At 41.0% G+C, this 16,070-nt stretch overlaps 1 protein-coding gene across 5 annotated transcripts in view; it reads right to left on the bottom strand.

The window, feature by feature from the left end:
* CEMIP2 (cell migration inducing hyaluronidase 2) overlaps window positions 1-16,070 on the bottom strand; it is a 55,601-nt gene that overhangs the window by 33,955 nt on the left and 5,576 nt on the right. Inside the window, exons 1-3 of one of the 5 annotated variants that reach the window (XM_027708960.1) lie at window positions 15,803-15,878; window positions 15,195-15,297; window positions 3,996-4,332 (exon numbers count right to left, since the gene is read on the bottom strand). In XM_027708960.1, coding sequence (XP_027564761.1) covers window positions 3,996-4,320 — 325 coding nt within the window. In that variant the 5' untranslated portion in view covers window positions 4,321-4,332; window positions 15,195-15,297; window positions 15,803-15,878. Of the gene's footprint in view, window positions 1-3,995; window positions 4,494-15,194; window positions 15,337-15,802; window positions 15,894-16,070 lie in introns of those variants that run through there. The other 4 variants (XM_027708962.1, XM_027708959.1, XM_027708964.1 and 1 more) reach the window with 4 other exon arrangements.

Raw genomic sequence — 16,070 nt, 5'->3', positions numbered from 1 at the left:
TTGTAAAGCATCTAGGTACCTCACCTCCCTCAAGGTCCCTTCCCTATGTCAGAAAGGCTGATACTGTCTTGGTTTTAAGGACCCAAATCAATTCTTTCAGTGTAGGTTTGCAGGTAAGGTATAAAAGAGGGACAAGACATCCTTATCATATTTACTATAATACCTAACTGGCTATAGCAGTTTCCTGGGAGACAAGACATTTGTGTTTAAACTTACTGGTTTGTATCCCTTAGGAAGTCGGCTTAAGTATCAGGCTACAAACCACACAAGAGTAGAGACACATGCAATCCTTGCTGAAATTCCACTGAAGGTCTGGCACTACACAGGCAATAACACCAAGCTACAAGGCCAGAAAAGGAGAGGCAGTAGCAGGAAGTGACAGGCTTGTGTGATTTCAGATGAAGTTACAGCAATGTAGTGTTTACAACACATACTTCTTTAGCGTATTAAGCATCTGAGTAATGCAGCAGCACAGGCATACCACATAAAAAGGAAAGTATATTCCTTGGAATATGTTACCAAAAGTCAGATTAAAAATATTTTTCGTATGCAAAAAACAACTAAAAAGATGCCAAAATAAACATATTAGCAGCCGAATTGAAAGTCACAGTCAGAATAGCCTTTGCACAATCTATCTTCTGAAAAAAAACATCCACACGTGAAGTGCAACTTCAGAAGCAGAAAGCTATTAGCAATAGTCCATTCTTGCAAAATCTATCCACAAGTTTAACACAAGCCAGCCTTAGTTTTGCTGACAGAAATGTTTTTCCTTCATTGTTAACTCTTAGCTTATCAAATCCTTCCCAACTCAGGAAACCCACATATACCAAGATTTCACTACCAGTGCAGAAAAATTAACAAACTGCAGAAAGGACAAAAGACATATAAGTAGCAATATAAAAAGAAAAACGAAATTAAATCTTTTGGGAGGGTCCTATGAAGACAGCATTTGGAAAATGTAATTCAATAAGGGAAAGCCAAAAAGCAAGAAGCATTGCAATGAGCAAGACTGCTGAGCACTCACCAGATAAAGGCAAGTCTACTGTCTGACTCATGCAGAGTCCCTAACCCCTTTTCCCCAGATACCACACACACAAGCATTGTGAAGAAACACTTATTTCCTGGCTGGTAGCAAAGGGCAATGTGAGGAAATCATGAGTCAGCAATTTGATGACTTCTGCTTAGTGTGATTCACAGGAGCAGATCTAGTGATTGTAAATTTTTCTGTTGAGTCAGAAAGAAGAGGTATAGCACAGTAACTAAAAAAAATACAATTTTAATATCTATCGTGCATTACAATCCATCAAGAATGCCATCTGAGTCAGAAATGGGCACTCCTGTAATGCAAACATGCTTCTGGGGCATGGCAAACAGATGCGCTCAGCAAAAGTACTTTGAAATTCTCCCTTAGCAATTGCAGTGGGCTGCACGGAAACATCAAATATTTAGAACTTCATCATATGTTACCTCCAAAATTACCGATTACATCTTACAGACGATAGTTACTGCCTCTGCATTTAAGGTTAAATGAAATCAGAACAGATCAGAAACCAGTAGGTTGTGATGACCTTGCCAAATTTAGCCACTCATGTTGAAAACTTTTCAAGTCAAGCCTCTGCTTCAGTGCATTTCTGTAAAAATGGGCCAACTCTCCTTAAGGTTTTGTTACTTCTAATAGCAGGGGGGGAGGAAGTGAAATTTTTGCAGATCACTAAGGAAAAATACATCACCCCACCCACAAGAAAACACCCTGACAAAAAATAAACTTTCCATGGAGCCAGCATATGAAACTTGGCAGGAGAAAAGACGGGCAGGAAACAGTTCTGAAGATATAGTTAAATAGTTACTTTCTACCTGCTTAGACATCATGTCTGGAGTTTTTAAGGCTTCTGGGAAAAAGTTATCAGTGTTATATTATGCTCAGCATAAGTTTATCACAGCTGGGCAGCTAAATTTTCTAAGGATCCTGTTTATCCTGGGCAAGCTCCAGCCCAGAGATTCAACGGCAAAGCAGAACTTTTCACTGAAAACCTCCCCAGCTTGTCATCCTGACCATGCAGCACAAGCCCAGGGAAATGGGGAAGAAAATTGCATTTCCAGTGCTCTTTCAGATCTCCAGTGTTCAGGACTCCTTCAAAAGACATGACAGGATGATAAAAGCAAGGCAGAAAAAAGAAACCAGTTGACAGGCAGGAACAGAAATGCAGACTATCATTTTCCCTTTGGAGAAGGTAGAGGTTTAGGATTTACGCTCAATTACTACCAAGTGCCACATTCCCTCCACTGCGCCTTTTAAACAGCCATTACAAGTACTGACAGTATGCATTTCCAATTAGCCCTGAGGAAGAACACACCTAACTGGAACTGATGTCATTCACTGCAGTACTGCATGTGCTTGTGTTGGAGCTACATGTGTTAACATTTCAACTTCTTGGAGAACTTCTGGGAAGTTGCTCCAACAACCATATGTCAACTAGACTTTCCTTGGTGCTTATAGGAGTTTCTCTTGTGTCAGGATTTCATAGTATCACAGAACAGGTAAGGTTGGAAGGGCCCACAGTGGATCATCTGATCCAATCTCCCTGCTCAAGTGGGGCCATCCCAGAGCTCACAGCACAGGATTGCATCCAGACGGTTCTTGAATACTTCCAGTGAGGGAGACTCCACAGTCTCTCTGGGCAACCTGTTTCAGTGCATGGTCACCTACACAGCAGAGAATTTCTTTCTCACATTAAGGTGGAATGTCCCGTGCATCAGTTTCTATCCATTAACTTTTGTCCTATTGCTCAGCACCACTGAGAAGAGCCTGACTTCACCCCAAAGTACTTCACAGAGTCAACTAGGCAAGGCACCCTTCAGTCTTCTGTGAATGTGTCTGTAACCAAAGTACTTACTTGCAAATGTACCCGTTACCAGTGATCTGGATCACAACACAGGAATAACCTTTCATTTACTACTCCCTAAGGTTTTGTTGTTTTCTTTCATTATTATTAAGAATACTCAGTAACTTCATCCAAGAAGATATCTCAGCAAGCTACCACCAAGAGCAGTCCAGATGGATACGTGCATTCATTCTGTCATATGAAATCTTCAACGGATTATCTGATTTGTTCGGCCTGTGTTGCGTTGACTTTGGAAAGTGCATCTTATTAATTACTATCCCAAAAGCTAGTGAGAAGTCTGTTATTACAAGAGCCAATAGTTTCAATTCAAAATCCTCTTTAGCTTTTAGAAACCTGACTTCTGCCTTAAAAATACCCCAAAAATTCAAACAAAACAACCAAAACAACCTATGCTCCAAACTATACTACCAACATTTAGCAACTAGCAACTGTACTTCACAGCAGCCCCTAGGAGTAACTGGCCAGAGTGATGTACGCTGTGTGATCAGCAGTTAATCACATCATCTGTTTATGCTTTACAGACACTGACACATCTCAGAGATTCTCCAAATCCCACAAAAGTTGCTCAGTTTTCTAAAATGAGCTGGAAAAAAAAAAAATCAAGACTAACAGATCAAAAAATGGCCCTGCCCAATTTGTGTATAAACAAAGCAAACATGTACAGTTGGTATAGGTTCTCCCAGATTTTTAAATGTTTTTACTTGAATGCTTTTTTACTATCTTCTTTAGTTATTGCTTAGACAGATAAGGACTTCATTTTGTCTACAATTTAGGAACCTACGAGACAGCTTCTGCAGACAAAAATAATTATGCTTATAAAACATTCATGCTTTTTTCCCCTCAACCAGTAATCTTTATTTACTGCTATGCCTGTTTCACATAAGTAAATCAAATCATGCATAATAAAAATGACACTAATAACATAAAAAGGAGCTGATCTTTGCCCCAAACACTGCCTCCTTCAATGTTAAAATTGCATTAAGTGTCTTATTTTTGCACTTAACTTTCAACACTAAGCCTGATGCTGAATTACTGAGTTATGTTCACAGGTAGTATAACTTCTAGGATGATTTTGTTTGCAAAAGAACTTACCATCTGGAGCATATTTTGAAGCTATTCCCAAAAAAATCCCCAGTGCAACAAAAAGTGAAAGGCTAGAAATGGCAAAGCAAATAAGAGTATTTTTATGCCTGTTGGCTTCTGCCTGTCGGCGGTGCTGCTCCACTGGTAGGGATGGAAGTCTTGTCCGAGCTTCTTGTCTGGCCGAGGTAAATTCAGCTGCAGCATGGCTCTGTGAGGGTGGTGGGGGACGGAGAGGGGCAATTCTCCCTGGGATGTACCCCGAAGTCCTGTGACTGCTCCCGTTCTGAGGCCGGAGGAATGTAGGGGAGCTCCCCCTGGCATCAGTGTCTTGCATGTTATAAAGTCACTGGAACACGCACACACACACACACAGGGAAAAGATAAGAGACAGGCTTTCAGAACACAGATCAAAATAAAATACATAAAAGAAAAAAAGAAATAACAACAATGACAGGCAACTTTAAGCCACATTTCTTAAGAAGAACAGCCACTGAAGCTGTGGCTATTTACAAAGTATCAGTCACTCAGTTGCTACTGGGCGCTTGACATGGTATAACAGCACGGAACAATAGCACATGTGTCTTCAACAAAATTAAGCTCAAAAGCATCTGGTGTGGGAACCCAGTATGGCACAGACCATTTCTTCATAGTTCCAGTAGGTATTTTTCACAGTGTTTTCACAGTTAACTTGTATTCTGCGATTAAGAAATAAGCTGAACAATGAGAAAGCTAGCAACCCCTGCTTCCCCACAGTTATGTAAAGAATGCCTAAATGTATTTCTCTGCGAACAGGAGCTGAACAAAATCCTCACTGTATTCCTTCATGAAAAAGAAGTTGAAAGAGACAAGTATTCCTTCCACACTGGAAGCAGTAAAATGCATTTAAATATACAAAATACAAAATACTATTTTATGTCTATTCATGCTAACACAACTTAGTCAACAGTTTTAATGAGGCATACAGGGCCCACAAACTTTACTTACAGCAGGATTTAATTGCTAGTAAAGGTGCCTCAGGAACAGTCCTATAAGAGAGCCATCTGCATCTCATTCAGCAAACCTTGTGGTTCTCCTCACTGCTGAGATACTTGAGTTTGGACACAAAGCCTGGAAGCAACATGACTCCTCCATATCCATGTACCTATCACCCAGAAGCGAGCGCTGCATTTATTTCAGTTACTAGTACTGCTCCCACCTATATTCTGAATCACTCAAAGAGGAACGATTACCAATGCCATCACTATATGGCCCATCCTCACCACCAGTTCTAACCCACCATCCTTTTCTGCTTTAAGAGACACAAACCTGCATTTGACTGTTTTCTCAGGTTTTCCAGTCAACAGTGTTGTACAGAGTACTCACAAAGCTGGCATGATTTTTTTTTCTCATTACTATTAACATTCCTTATGGATAGAATTTTTGGAGAAGGCTGCTCAAGTTTCTGTTAACTGAAACATAACTTTTTAAACAAAATCCTGAAGGGGATTTAGGCGTAAGTCATGTGTATTAAATAGCAACATGAATCAGGAAAATAAAAACTACTAATAATAGAAGAGCATAAAGATCCTCTTTCTCTTCCACTAAAAAAGAGTTACTCTGAAGTGTCAGGCACACTGACGAAGAAGAGATGTGACAACTGTAATCTCATTCTGAGAAGTAGCAAAGGAGCCTTTTGTCTCTCATGGTGCAAAATCTGGTACTTCACTGTTTCAAGGCAAAAGAGTTGTTACTATTGAACAGGCTAGATAACCCTTTTATGGAAGACAATGCATCTCCAGATGCATACACAATGACAATCAAGGCACTGAAACATTAACTGGAGTAGCTATCCCAAAGTGCAAAAATTATTCCAAGTCCTCCAGCAGTGTTTCTTGCACCTGTTCGTTACAGCAAATTGATTTTCCCCACTCTCCTTTCTGTTCTTTGAGAAACTATTTCCCAAACATAATCTTCTCTTCCCAGACTTAACTGCCCAATGTGTTATGAGCAGTGGAACAGCCTGCTTTCACCACATGTGCTTTTACACTCAACTTGTCATCTCTCAGCAGTGAAAATTCAATCATTTCTATGTTTTAGAAGCGGTGTTAAAAGCTAAGCAGAGAAGGAGCTTTTCAACTAATTCGAAGACAGTCTAGCTGAAACAAATACTGGACTAACTTGTTGATTAAAAGTTTTAAGAAATCTGATCCAGCATTAAGATTGATTTTATTTTATGATTTGAAACCCTAACTCCTTAAACTTAAAAAGTTTTCATTTATGGCATTTATCTGTGACACCGACAAAAAAACTACAGGGTTCATTACAGCGTGACACAAGGAGTTAATGAGTTTTTTAATTACTCAGCTACATCATCTAAATCCAGATTGGCTATGCAAAACTTAATTTAGTTTTACAAAATAATTTTACCACAATTTTGCCTATCAAGGTCTCAAAGTACTGCCAGACCCCTAAAGAAAAAAAAAACATTCCTTACAACAGACATTGAAAACACTTGTGTCATATTTCAAGCATATTTTGTTTTATACAAAGCATTCTGCTTTGTTTGCAAATCTCATTTTGGAAACACTGAAAGTTTTCCAACTATCCCACTCAAGTGCAAACACAAGTCACCCCAAAGACAGGTAGAAAAGAGACTGCAGAATTGCTTTCCTGCCCATTTCAAAACAAAAATAATGAAACAAAGCCACAAGGAGATACTTAGGACATGCTAGAGAATTACTATATAGTTTTTCGTTAAAACAGGAGTAACCATTGCAACACTTCCTTCCCTCTTCATGTATTATATGAAATTCTCTAGCTGAAAAAGGATCTCTTCTATCCTGTAGAGCAGCTACTGCCTTCTTTAAGACAAACTGATAATCGAATTCAAATTATTGGCTTGTTTATTTCCACTCTGTGAAAGCCTTCAGATAGCATCACAAAAATGCATGCATAGTAATTGGTTGTATGGCCAGTTATGCCTCAGAGAATGCGATTATTTGGTTGCATGAATACAGTCTGTATGTCACAAATACAGCACAAATACAAATTTTTCTCTGTAAACACATTTACAGAGTAAAATGCAGGACAAAAAAACCACAAACTGTTGAACTACCTAAATATCCTATTTCCTTGCAAGTTCCCATGCACCTGAATTTTTCCATGTTTCCCTTTAACTCATGCCTATGCTGTGGTCTCCTAAAGTAACTCATGATCTGGGCATCTCTTCCGGATGGTACAACCTCAGACAAGAACACCACCCAATTTTACAACTGTACTGTAGTATTGAGAATGATGCAGTATTTTACTTTGCAGCTTGCTTCAAATTATTTTCAGTAACAGTCAAGTTCTTGCACCATATACAAACAATTACCTAAGAGTTATACAGAGCTCAATCTGTGCAAATATGTTATTTGTCATGCGATTTAGGCATGCTGTTGTTTCAGTATTCCCAAACTTCTTGCACTTCAGCCTTCAACAGGGTATCATGCAAGATTTTAAATCCATTATTCAACACAGCTTTTAGTTAGGGCCACACTTAAACATGTGCTTCCAGCTCATCAGTACCAGGGAAGCTTCCTATGCACAGACTCAGCTGGAATATCTCAGATGCTTCAGCCCACAAAGTATTTGTCGCCACCCATCTGCTGGATGACTGCACTACTTGCATATCACTCTTCGGCAAGAGTAGTGCTACTCCACACAATCCAGATTTCTGTTCATGCACCCCTTCCTAAAACATAAGCAAATACTTCTCATACTGATATTATCAGCCAACTCAGTTTAAACCACCTAAAATAAAAACTTAAAAAATTTTGTTTTGCACAGCATCTAAGTGAAAACAGTGAATGCTTACTCTGTAGGTAAGTCTGGATCTGCCTACAGAGCATCTGAGCTGTGTAGACAGCAAACGCCAGCAGGCAGACAGCAATGAGTTGCTAAACAGGCTGCAACATCTCCAGTCTCCTCAAGAATTCCTTCACCACTTTTAACTTGTGCCACTACCACACTCATAAAAGCCCACATTGTTCCACACTGCCAGAAACTAGAAACATTTGCACTGTACAACCAAAGAATAACACCTGAACCTCCTGAGACGTGACTGTGTGCTGAGAAGCAAGGGCCATGCTTATCCATTACTCATTTTGGGGTGGGTTTCCTGGAAAGGAATTGGATTCTTTCACCAGATAACTCAAAACATCACCTGACACCACCCAAAATGTGAGAAATATTCCAAGATATTTCATGCTTCTCTGCTGTCAAATAAAACCCATCAAACATGCTAGAAAACTCCCACACCCCTGCACCTTCTGAAGACTTTGTCAAGAAAGTATGCTTACTTCCCTGCAGTGCAAAGAAATTAATGTTTCACTTTAAGCATGTTTTAAGGATCATACATCTTAAAAATAAAACAAAAGAGAAACCAGAAAAAAATCACACACTTCTGTTGATCTGGGCTATCAAACACCACCAGCTGTAGTGCTGACCTATTACCCCACTGTCTAATTTCAAGAGTATATAATTTCCATTAAGGAAAAGGCTGAGGAAGGGTGGAGGAAAACAACCACCAAAAAAAAAAATATATATATATATTTCCCCATGCAACACAGCACCACAATGGTTACTGCTGCTTTCCTGGTAGAGGCACTTGTCTGGTATGAAATCTAAGTGCAGTGAGAGGCCCAAGAAAAGGGACAAGAATTCAGTATTAAAAAGGTTCTAAGTAGGTACAATTACTGAACAGAAAGTAATATAAACCAAACACCTAAAGTACGACATGCACATTCTTACAAGCCTTCAAGCCGGTCAACTACAATGGAGATGCTAATTCAATGCTTCAAGTGCCCTGGAAGTCCCCAGTTCAACGAATCCCAACCTCACCATTAAGAATAGTCCCCTACAGATACAGGGGGTGCCCACATGCTTTCCTATCTTCTTCCACATTTCCCTATCTGGTTCCACATTTTCTTCTACTTCCTTATTCTGAAATTACACCTACATATTCACTACGACCACAGACAGTAATGGTTGTAGGAACCCACTTTTCCACCTGGGTACAAAAGCTGGAAAGAATATGTGCACATTAAAACACACTAATACAGTTAAGTAATTGTTGGAAACGACAACAACTTCTGTAACAGCCTGAAAAATCCCAGCTGACTTAAAAAAAAAACATGTAAAAACTCTTATTGTCATCTTCTAGGCACACAAGCCGTTTGCTGCATGCCACCACTACTATTTTTTAGTGAATTTTTTGGCATACAGAAAACATGCAAAATTGCATGATACGCAACCATTTGAGCCAAGGACCATGTTTCCTAAAACAAATCTTTCAAAGTACAGAATCACAGAATCACTTTGATACCACATATCAAGAGACAGAAGTGAAAGCATGCATTATATTTACACTGTAAGACAAGGTCTATAGATAGAAGTAATCTTCATCACCTGCTCTAATGAAATCTTAGAGCACACTAGTCTCTCTCCAGGTCAGAAGCAAATTTCAAAATTATAGGGAAAGTTGAACTATGTATGTTTAGGTGATATGATATACAAAACAATTAAGCTACTAGCTATGGATTAGAAAGGATGACAGGGTGAGGGGGAGAGGATAGTGAGATGATTGCTTCCCAAGGGAAGTAGACAAGTAATTTGTAGCCTCTGGAATATAAGTATGTCTATGTGGACAAGTACGAAATTATAGCATGTCAAACAAAACCACTATCAGATTCATGGCTTACAGCATACAGGACAGCCCTGAATTTCATTCCTAGCCTCTTGTGAAGGTGTTTGGTAGATCACCATTAGGGATAAGACTGAAAGATCAGAGGCACAATGGGTATTTGTACAAGAAAAATGGTTCCCCACTCCAATGACAACTGGGCTTTTGTCCTTTACCCACAGTTTGTGTGAATAAACTCTGTAGAGCTTGCTTGTTTTCACTCACACAACTGTCAGGAGAGTATTTGTTGCAGCAGATGAAATATCTGATTTTGCAGAAAGTTCATGTACAAAACTTAGGGATTTTTGTACTTCTGCAGAGATGTGTCCTACTGCAGAAACTGAAGGGACATGTTTTTTTTTCCAAACATTATCCTGCAAGATTTCAAGAATTCTTAACTGACCAGAAGACACTGTTATTTTCAGTCTGCTCCAATACAACTGTAGTATTTTCAGATCTTGCCCACTAAAACAAACACAACTGAGAAGCCACAGCAAACTATGGTCAGTGTATCTAAAATGGTACCTGACACTTAAGAGTGAATTCTACTTTTCTCCCTATATTACTTTTTGATACAGTCAACCTCCACAAATGACATAAATTGGGGAACTCTATTCCGTTTTTCATTCACTGTTAAAACAATAGCATGTTCTGCTGGAGGAAACCATGCAGAAATCACTTGTGTCTTTGCATGCAAGTGAATCGACTGACGACTTGAATACAGCGGATGCAAGAGAGCACACTAGGAAATACGGCACATGGGCTGAAATAAGCAACATGAATGGAACAATTTTTACTGTTTCATATTTTCAGGAATGAAAGAGTTAATAATTTGTCTACAAGAACAAGAGTGGAAACTTGAATTTTAATCACCTATCTGTTATTAGCTTGCTGCATGAGTCACAGCTTATTTCAGCCCCAAGGCTGTAATACGAGAAAAAAAAAGAGGTCACTAGCCTCACAGGGACATTGGAGGGGTAGCTTAGAAAACACTTTGTTCTCCTCAGCTCAGTGATGCATCTGAGTGCAAGTCTACTTATAAGTAAATAAACAGCTCAATTTAAGTCAACACCTTCATGTGAAAGTGACACATTTGCTGCGTTCACCTTAGAGAACCTGAATATGATGGTAGGAAAAAAAAAAACACAAAACAGCAAAAAACTTAAACTACTTCTCATATTGACAATAAGAAGTGGTAACTACAGCTATCTGCAGTCTCTAGAAAAACACAAATCCCATCCAAACAGCCACAGCTTAGGACTTCACTGCAGAAAGTTTTCTGTGTAAATGGTAATACACTTCAGAGAAGAGAAGTCCAGTTCTGGCACTACCTTGAATCACTGATGAAATAGAGTTCAGGCCTACAATCGTCCTCCAAAGAGGAGGAAAGTAAGATTTTCAAATTAGAAAAGTTCTCATAAATAGATTATAAGAATTAAGATTATAAACACATATGACGATACAGAATATAACAGGCAATGGGGAAAAGAGTCAGATCCCATGTTTAGCTTTGGTCAACAGATACAAGCAAAAATACTCCTCAGTGTACTGACAGAACCACTCAATAATCCGAGGGTTATCATGTTTAAATTATATTTAAAACAATAATCAGTAGCACAATATGCTCTCTTCCATATCAGCATGTGCATTTCTTTCTTCTTAGGCAAAGCTCTTAAGTTCTTGTAATTTTTTTCTCAGTCCAACTCAACTTTCAGTAATTGATATGTCACCCCTTATTCTGCTTACTTGAAGGACTGTTTTTAACTGTGCATCAACCACAACTAAAACAATGCTGCTTGAAAAGCTGAACTGTTGCAGCTGCACACCCACATTCTTTGAAGTTGTCTTGCATTTGTATGAGCCAAGGCAAATGAGTTTGCCTTAAAAAAATAAGTAAGAGCTCCAAATCACATCCAATGAGAACACAGCTGTGACATTTGCACTCCCAAACGATTCTTCATCCTGGTGGTGGATGACTAAGAGAGAGGATATATGACACAGGTCCATACAGTCAGAAGTAGCAGGAAGAACGCAAATGAGTTCATGTCTCTTCCAAGTGGAAAAAAAAAAAAGGCTGAGACGGAGAGGTTTCTGAGCCTGACTCAGTACTGTATACTATGAACTTCCAAGAATTTACGTAGGTTAAGAGAGCAACAAGGTTGCAGAAAAGTCAGTCTCAGTCAGAGGGCTGGTGGATAAGTAATACTGCCTCAAGTTTAGGAAGTCCTTGAGCAGTAAGCTGTTCGAGGCTGAAAGCAGTAGCATCATTATGTAGTAACTATACCAGACGCCTTTTCCTCAGAACTGTCAGACATTTGGCAATTGCCTGGATGGACACTAAGCCTGATACAATGTGCTCACTCTTCTGCTATGCTTTAAGATCTCATTTAACAGTCTTCTGCCTTCACTTTTCCAAAATCATCTCTCCTCCTGTAAGGATCAAATCCCTCTCAGCTCAGCCACTGCAACTGTCTGTTGACATTGTCAGCACAAAATAAACCTTTACCTGACAGCTTACATTAACATGCCAGACTGATACACAGTACCTGAAACATAAGTACAGTTTTCACTGTGCTGTAGGAATGGTGACATGCAGCAGAATGGCACAGCACATACCAGCTAAATCCACCAGGGCACAAAGCCTTCAAAGGAAAAGTCTCGTGAAAAGAGTTTCTACCAATAAACTATCAAAGAATAACTTCCTTTATATCTGAATACCAACATCCTCCACTGCTCTAAGGTATCACAGGAATCACAGAACTATGTGAGTTGAGAGCTTGGTGAAAAACAAACAGTGACTTAACTTACACTGAAACTTACACTGAATTAACATGAAAATTTTGTACAATCTAATAAAAGAAAAAACATGCTCTATTATTTCCCTTTTATAAAAGTCACAATAACATATTTGGGATATCCCAAAACAGAAGTAAATCTTCAAAGAGCAAAACAAAGACCTGTAATCCATCTGCTGAGCTAGTGGCTACATTCTTATTTGGGCTTACTGTGGTAAATTCCATTCTAGGAAACTCCAAGAAATTTGCACCCAGCCGCTAAGTACTGCAACATCTTGCCAGGTATCACTGGTCATCTTGCAGGACTGCACTACTCTTTTTTTCACATTCCCCTTCTTCTTAATCCCATACGCCAAAAAGATAGAAGAGCTGCTGACAGGTTCTCTTGCATTAAACTACTTCACGCCAAAGGAATGAAATCCATTCTAAAGTATGTATTCTTTAATGTCTTCAGTATTTCATTTCAATATTGGCAAATACCTCACTTTTCTTCCTCACATCTTTTATAAAGGTATAGAGTTTTCTACTCTTTCTCCATTTTCTTTCTCAGTTTTACTATTCCAAGAAAATATTCCAGTGGATTTCTACGCCCATATCTACAAACAATTGCCAAAAATACCTCCATTAAATCAGTAGTGAAATCCCTTCTAGTAAAAATAAGTTGAGAATGAATCAAGTCTAAAAATCATGATTTAAATCAAGAAACTCCAATTTACAATACAGATTTTAATCACGTTTTGATGCACACCTTAGATGATTCTACAAAACTGTCTTAGTAACGCTAAGCATGAACTTTATTTATACAATTAAGACTACACTCTTATAATTTTTTAATATACAGAAAGAGAGATTTACCAGATGTGTCTGAGGTTTTTAAATCGTTGATTCAAGCACACAGGTGAAGAACAGTGTCGCTGCAAGCACTGTGGGACAAGTTTCCTTGAAGACATGCATGATGTGGCCCATCAGCCAAGAAGCTCCTTTAGCTCTGGGACAGGGGTGTAGCTTTACAGCTGTAGAGGCTGCAGCATCAGCCCCCATCAAACAATGGGGACCAAGTTCCGTCTCCTCCCCAGATGCCCCCAGCTCATGTACAAGGCAAAACAAAGAGGAGATGGAGCTCCAGACTGTGGTCAGAGCCATCTCACAGGTAAAGAAGCAAAGGGCTACCTTCTACTCAACAGGCAAGAAAAACATAATTGAGTCACCAAGTAAGGTCCCTGACATTTCTAACGCCCAACTTTTTTTCCTCACATGGAGAAAAAAATAATGACCTGCAGAACACTGCTCATTTTCTGCAAACAAGACTTCCATGGCGAGAAGCTGAACTGACTAACCTCAAAACACACAAAAGCATGCTAAAACTGTTTAATAGAATTTTTCTGAAACATGACAGACATACAATAAAGGAAGTTAACGACTTTGTATTAAAAGCAAATTAATAAGTTATCTGTAATTAAAGAACATTTCTAGTCGAGACTGACCAAGGCACGCAGGCATTTATTTGCATCTTTGGTGATAAGAATATTGTTTTGAAGTATTTAAATCAGACTGAAAAGCACCTGTCCCACTGCACCCTCTCATTACTCAAGGAAATAAAACCCCTACCTCCTTTTAAGTACAAGCTACTCAACATGTATTACCTCAAATTTAAAAAAAAAAAAAAAAAAAAAGCTGTAAAATAACCAAGGTAGTCCCCCAGCTTGTGCTCTAACTATTTTTATACTCATGCCTTACTGGAAAAACAACCTGCTCCATCCCCTGATATGTCAACTTGGAAGAAATGTGAGCTGTGTCACCAAAAGGTAACTCTTCCAGCCATAGGACCTGTTACAGATGGCAAACCTTTAGTGGATTTCACAGGGCTTTCTGAAAACAATGGTTTTTCCACACAGGGGCCACCATCTTCTACTAGTTAGTGTCTCCATCAACCAGCGACAAGTCTGATGAACTGGCTAAAAGTTTCCAGCCAACCCTCACCACCATTTTCCCCACAAAATACTGTGGGGATGAAAGTAATAATATTCATAATTAAAAACCCCTACAGTCTGCCACTGAAAAACACCTATCCACATCTCAAAACAGCACGCTCCCCAGCTACTGTTCAGATCATATGCTGAATTTTAGAAGACACTTATTTTAGCATGGACCTCACAACACCCCTTGTCTTTGTCCTCTTCCCCTCCACACTCACCTTTTTTCTTCTCAAATTTGATGATGGGGGCATTATGAGTGCTTTACATAAAACTGTTACTCCTCTGGACACTTTGTCTAGCTCAAAGTCCCTGGCATACAGACTTTGTATGTATTAGTAGGGAGAGCGCAGGAGGCCCAGGCACAACAAACTTGATCAGGTAGATTTTACATCTGCGCAGGCAGTGCACAGGATCCACGCAGACAAAGCACGTTGAAGAGCTACAGACCTCTAAGAACAAAGATGAACATCCCCTCCTCCTTACTGCTACCCATAGGCCATTTCACATAATTTCACGTTTTTATTGTGATTCATTAAAAGTTGACTAATGTCACACAAGAATACGAAGTACTGCTTTATCTTCATTTATCTTCATTTAGTCTTTGTCAAGGCCCGGGTGCTATTTTGCTTTTATAACTACTCAGGAGTATAAAATCTCTCCCCTTTTAAAGAATCCGTGCCATTACTTCACATGTAAAGCACAAACAAGGACAGCATCTTCAGCACACAGCTCTCACCTAAGCTGTGATGTAGCAAAACCGCGGCGCATTCATTACCGCACACCCTCTTTTCTTGGAAGGGCTGAGATGATGTACAACTCCCACTGTTTCTTCCGTGCCTCTGGGCAAGTAAAGTAGATGCTAGTTATCAGTCACCAGGAAGGCACTCCACGATAACCCGATTATTCGGGGATACCTACCAAGTCCCAGCGCAGTCCGTGCCGCGATGCTGATTTGAGTGATTCCCGCAGCATCCCACCGGGCGCGCCAACAAAGCCGCGGCCCAGCCAGCGTGGTCCCGCCGCACCTGCCGAGCACCCGCGGAGGGGGCGCGGGGGTCACACCTGCTGGGCACAGGCCGAGCGCCCTGGAGGCTCCCCCGGGCGGCCGCTGCCCGGCTCTACCCGCCCCGCCGCCGGCTGCTGCTGCAGCTGCCTCCGGTCCGTCCTTCCCTCCCTGCGCTCTCCACTCTTTCCTTCCCTCCCCTCCCGCCGGCCCCGGGAACAAAAGAGGCCAGTGCGGCAGAGCCCCGCCGGCAGGCGCGGCAGCCCAGCCCGGCCCGCACTCCGGCGGCCCGCCCCTGCAGGCCCGGCCCATCTCGACGCTGGCGCCGGGCGCGCTCTCACCTGGGCCCGGCGCTGGCGCGCTCAGGGCGGCGGCATGGCGCTCCCCGCCCGGGACACGGCGGGAGGCCGCCGGCTGCTCGCCAACTCCCGCCGCTCCCCGCCTCGGCTGCCGCCCTTACGCAATTGGCAGCGACCGGAACCCCCGCGGGGAGTCCCAGCTCCCGGCCCCGAGCGGCAGCGGCTGCGCCCCGCGGCCCCGCCCCCCGCGCTCCCACCGCCCCCGCGCCGGGGCGGAGCGGGGCCGCCCCCGCGCCGGGGCGGAGCGGGG

Source organism: Neopelma chrysocephalum, unplaced genomic scaffold (assembly GCF_003984885.1).
Source record: "Neopelma chrysocephalum unplaced genomic scaffold, ASM398488v2 Primary Assembly neopelma1_96657, whole genome shotgun sequence".
Lineage (NCBI taxonomy): Eukaryota > Metazoa > Chordata > Aves > Passeriformes > Pipridae > Neopelma > Neopelma chrysocephalum.
This window is presented reverse-complemented; position numbering and strand designations above follow the sequence as displayed.